Source organism: Etheostoma spectabile, chromosome 22 (genome assembly GCF_008692095.1).
Source record: "Etheostoma spectabile isolate EspeVRDwgs_2016 chromosome 22, UIUC_Espe_1.0, whole genome shotgun sequence".
Taxonomy (NCBI): Eukaryota; Metazoa; Chordata; class Actinopteri; order Perciformes; family Percidae; genus Etheostoma; species Etheostoma spectabile.
In genome coordinates this window covers 22,297,223-22,302,278 of record NC_045754.1, presented here as the reverse complement: position 1 = coordinate 22,302,278, position 5,056 = coordinate 22,297,223, and the positions used below count along the sequence as shown (strand labels likewise).

At 42.3% G+C, this 5,056-nt stretch overlaps 1 protein-coding gene across 1 annotated transcript; it reads right to left on the bottom strand.

The window, feature by feature from the left end:
• Positions 1-209: 209 nt before the first annotated feature.
• bambia (BMP and activin membrane-bound inhibitor (Xenopus laevis) homolog a) lies at positions 210-4,595 on the bottom strand. Its single transcript, XM_032503961.1, has 3 exons — positions 4,001-4,595; positions 1,921-2,202; positions 210-1,070 (listed from the first exon to the last, which is right to left on the bottom strand). The coding sequence occupies exons 1-3, from the start codon at positions 4,074-4,076 to the stop codon at positions 712-714; spliced, it is 717 nt and encodes a 238-aa protein (XP_032359852.1). The 5' UTR covers positions 4,077-4,595; the 3' UTR covers positions 210-711.
• Positions 4,596-5,056: the final 461 nt, after the last annotated feature.

The following is a 5,056-nucleotide window of genomic DNA, read 5'->3' as shown; positions in this document are numbered from 1 at the left end:
CTTTGGATGATTGAATGGTTGGTGATAATGGGTAATGTAGATATTGCATTAAAGATCAGACACCCACTCAGATCAGCTGGTATTAATTCTACGACCCTTTTGACCGAAACACCACACACACACACACACACACACACACACACTTTATTTACAATAAGCTTGAATCATGAAACGTACACAGGAGTGTACACCTACAGTCGATCAATTAATTTTTTTACTCCTCAAATAAGGTGTCAGTGTAAAATTCTTGTTATAAGCAATGACAACATTTTTGTTTTTTTACAAATGTGCAAATAAGACAGATTTGGAATCCTTCAGCACTCAGTGTGAAAGTCCAGGATCCTTTAGGAGCAGTCACAGAGCTCTCACTCCACCTCAGTCCTGCCCTCTCAAGTTTAAATACAGCTCCTCTTTGCTTCGCCTTTCATTTTCAAGTAAAGTGCTCTAGCAAAAACCACACGGCATGAGACCAGTCTCGTATTTTTTTGCCTCTGGTTGAAAATGAACTAAAAACACAAACCCAACAGCCCAATGGACGAAAAACATTGGAATGTCTTTTAAATAAAAAAGCAGAAGCCAACAAGCCAACGAGTAAGAGGCCGTCCTGGCTGTTTGTGGGGCGGGGACAGTCACATAGTTCCCAGCAGAAATCATACAAACTCAAGCTTGCCGTGGCCGCTGTACATCCCCCAGTGCACCAGAGACAGGATCTTATCGTTGCCCAGGTCGGCCTGCCGCATCTTGTCGCAGGTCAGAACAGCAGTTCTCGTGGCCCGTGACGGGCACCATGCACTCCAGGTCCAGCTTTGCCACATGGCCCTTCTTGGTGTGGTGGCCATGGAAGCTGTAGTGTAGCCGCGACAGCATCTGTTGCCGCTGGTCCTGCAGCCGCTTGTTCTCGCTACGCAGCATTCGCAGCGCCAGCATGATGAGCAGCACCAGGATGAGGCCACCAGCAATGGGGACGGCAATCACCGCTGCCCGGAACCACACCTCCTTGGCCGAGGCAAGCTCCTGGACCCGGGTCACCAGGTTCCTGTTGTTGCTGTCTGGCTGGTACCGGCTATGATCTGCACACACAGAGATAAGCATCTGTTTAACTCCATGCTCGCGTGTTTCCATTGCTCCACATTATTATACACAGATTTAGGAACAATAGTACCTTCTTCTGAAGCAAAGGGTTATTAAAATACATGTATGCCATTTGTAGCCTATTTAGAAGCTTTGCTACACAGTAATGCCAGTAACCAAAGCAAGAGAAAATAAGACACGCAGGCGAGAGCGAGGAAGTGAGAAAGGGCAGAAAATGAGTCACCCTGCCCAGACTGAGAGCCAGAAATTAATTTAAGCTAATAAACCATAAAGTGTGCTCTGGTCAGAGTCACAACAGCGTTGTCCCCTCAGGACAGCTCCCCTTCCTCTCTTTTTCCTCTATGCACCTTTTCATAACCATGGGAGCTAGTACTTCTGCCCAACATGCAGACTTGTCAGGGAATATTCATTCAACAAGGCACATTCCTACTCAGTGGGAAAATTACATGGTGCACACATAATAAAAAAAAAAAAGAATATATCTGATCTCTTTCCAAGTGCTTAAGGTAAACTGGCTGCTCCCTGGCTTCCCAGGCACAGAGCTGGAGCCCATTAAAAGGCAAATTGAAGGGTTTTTAATGCTGGGAAGAAGAAAAAAAAGCAGGGAGGGGTAAGGGTGGCCTGCATGTCCATAAACAGCAAAGTGTGTGAAGAACTCTACAGTTCAACATTTTGCTTCTTGAACAGCAAAGAGGAAAATATTAAATATTTGCTGAGGAGGAATTGTAAAATCCCCCCACAGAGTCCACTCATTTTAAAACCAGTGGAAGATAATTTCATGTTTCAGTGGGGGGGGGGGGACATCCTGACAGCCGGTGTCTTCTTTACCTGTTGCGTCTCTGGTGTGCGCCAAATCGTGGAGGCCTTTGTAGTTGCACATGTCGTCGTGGCAACACTCCAGTGTTAAGGCACTGCTCAGCACATCCGCACGCCTGGAGCTGCTGCTGCAGACGTCCGCCGCATTGACGATGGGGTCTAAACACCCATGGGTGACGGGAGAGTTTAAAATGAGCGGATCCAGCGCCTTGGTGAAGCAGGCGTTCAGTTCTGACTTGCACATGTATCCTGTGGCCACGCAGTGTGGCGCGTCACAGTAACACCTTATTTCTCCTGGAAATGCAAAAAAAAAAAGGCATGGTTAGGAAAAAATACTGGGTGTATTTATAGTGTTAATATAAAACTTTACTCCTGGCAAGTCCAATAGTTTGGCTGATAATTTGACTATAACATGACCTGAACTTGAGCATAGCAGTTTGGAGTGTTTATCAGGACCCTATTGGTGCTTTTTAGGGGTTTAATTGGTCACCAATATAAAAAATATTAATATAATTCATCTTTTTATTCAGGCTGTTTCATCCATACTTTTAGTACAGTTAGGTCATTTTGTTTGAAGGTATACCCCATAACAAATAAACTGCTTTTCCAGTGTTTTGGGACTTAATCCTATGAAATGCAGTCTGTGATCTACTATACTTTAGTATTCTACTATATGTACGACAATAAACAGCCAGGTAACTTTAACTTGTGGATCCATTCAGCAAAAACGCCTTTCATTTAACAGCTTATCATACAGAATGGCCATTTTTTTGTCTGTATTATAAAACAGGAACCGTGTAGCTTATAATTAGTGGTTTGTTTGAAAGTCAGTTTCTTTCAACCCAAATGGAAACTCGTAAAGAGGGGGCCGGCGCGCGACGCAGAGTCTCCTCTCCGCCGTTTGCACGCAAATCTTTACTTGTGGTCATGACTGCCTGGGGGTGCAGGGTTTACTGAGGTCCCATCTAAAGAGCTTCCAGCAACCTTGTTATTACGGATGCCTGCTTTTACACGGGCCCACTCATTACTTCATTCGTGGCCTCTTTTTTTAAAAACTTTCAAAACAACAATCTAGGCCAAGGATCTGCCCTAACAAAAACATGACTTAGAACTTTTTTTATTACCTCTTACTGTCTGTGAGTGCCATGAGAATTCCTTCACAGGACATCTGAATGTTATGTACTTTTCACACATATTGTAGGATATCTATACTCTTCTTTAGGCTGGCGACTGACTGCACTATAACAAGTGGGGGGGGAAATATTGAAAATAGCTAATAAACACAGCAATAAAAAAGTAAGCCAAAAGTCTTGCCTTGTGTTTCCATCTGCTACATTCAAAAACGGAGCTAAAAATACAAAAGCATGTACGTTTTAGAAAGAAACTGTTCCTCTCAGTGGTGGTGCCTCTTTGAACATTCATCAGATCAGTGTTTTCCCTGTGAATGATTGGAGCAGCAGGACCCGGGCAGGTCATTTGGAGAATATTTCATTAGAAAGGAGAGGCCCCTTGTGGGCTGAGGGGGGGCAGAGAAACAGACCGAGCATATACCCGTTTAGCCCTGCTCAGTCTTCTATGAATGGCAGCTTAAGAACCGAGTCAAACGGGGGTTATCCAAGTGTAACGTACCAGCCAAAATGAGACAGGATTTATGCATTATTTTTTGTCGAAAAAAATTTTTATTGGGAGTTTTACCTGGACAAAAAACGCAAGACTACTATAGGGAAAACTCTTCTTCAAAGAAGTCTAAATAATTGTTCATTTTTTAGCTGGTTACACTGTTATTTTTGTTGGTTTTGATATAAGAATAGTAGCCTAGTGCATGGGCATAGACAAACAGTAAACCACTAAATGTGTAAATCCATTTTTTTTCTCCCTATGGACACAAGTAGAGTTATCTCGACTCTCCTCAGTAGTTTATGCCCGTGTTTCTTTGCTAAAATGGTCAGTTGTTGTCTAGCTTGATATTTTGAGCAACACTGTTCAACTTAAAACCTCAAGTCTGGGGTGTAAATTCAGTCTTGGTTTAGCCTGATTTGAGAAGCTAACAGGCATGCCCTTTTCGCAAACCTAAAAAATCTATAACTGTTACCTTTGGTAAGAAGAACAGCCATGGCGCAAAGTTCCAGTTGTAGCCAAATGGAAAGGAAACTGGACTGGCGATCCATTTACACCAAATGACTGCGCAGAAGTGCTCGTGTATCCAGTAGCAGGCGCAGAGTCCGCTGGGCGAAGAGCTGGACGACAGCGAGATTTACATGGAGGAAGGGCTAAAAAGTAGTCATTCCTGTACTAAAACACGACAACTCACAACTCCTTCTTGAAACAAAAGTAGCACAAATCACTCCGAAATATTCCTCTCCCGCATGGAGACAGAAAACGTAGTGTTGTTAAAAGCGGCCCGACATAACTGGAGGACAAAACACAGCGTCTTCTTCTTTAAGCCGAACGAAAAAGAAAAAAAGAGAGAAATATACTCCTGGGAAGAGAGTGAATTTGGATATAAAGTTGTCACCGCTGGTCCTCCTCTGCCTCTGAATGCGGCCAATGACGTTGAAGCATCACTTTTGTATTGTTGGACGGAGTAATGTCTCAGAAATGTTACAAAAAAAGATAGTTAACTCCGCGGTATCAAAGACTGTAGGCAGACTCCGGACACACAAGAATTTTAGCTGGAGAAATAGTTGTGGTCTGTCAGAGCTCCGCCCCCTCCAAGCTCATTGGTCAGACCACCGAGAGAGTAGTCAGTCAGAATACGTAATAACATTGTATCCGGTACATCTTTTCAAAATAAAGCACAGGCATCAGAGACAATGAAAGTACTTTACATAAAACAAAGAAATGCATAAAAACACATTTAAAAACATTATAAAAGGAAAAATAACAGCAATTGAAATTAAATTTTAAAAATGTATATGATAATATGGTATCTTGTGAAAGAGATGTTTAATCTTAATGGAACTTTCTGGTAAAATAAATAAATAATTACTGTAAGCGTTTCATTAGAAAAATAAACGTAAAAAACAAACGAAAATACAAATTTTTTTTGTTACCATTTTGACAGGTGCAATACTGCAAAATTCTGTATGTGTTCAGCTAGTATAGTTCTGTTTGGGTAAAGACTGATAAATGACAGGAAACTATTATT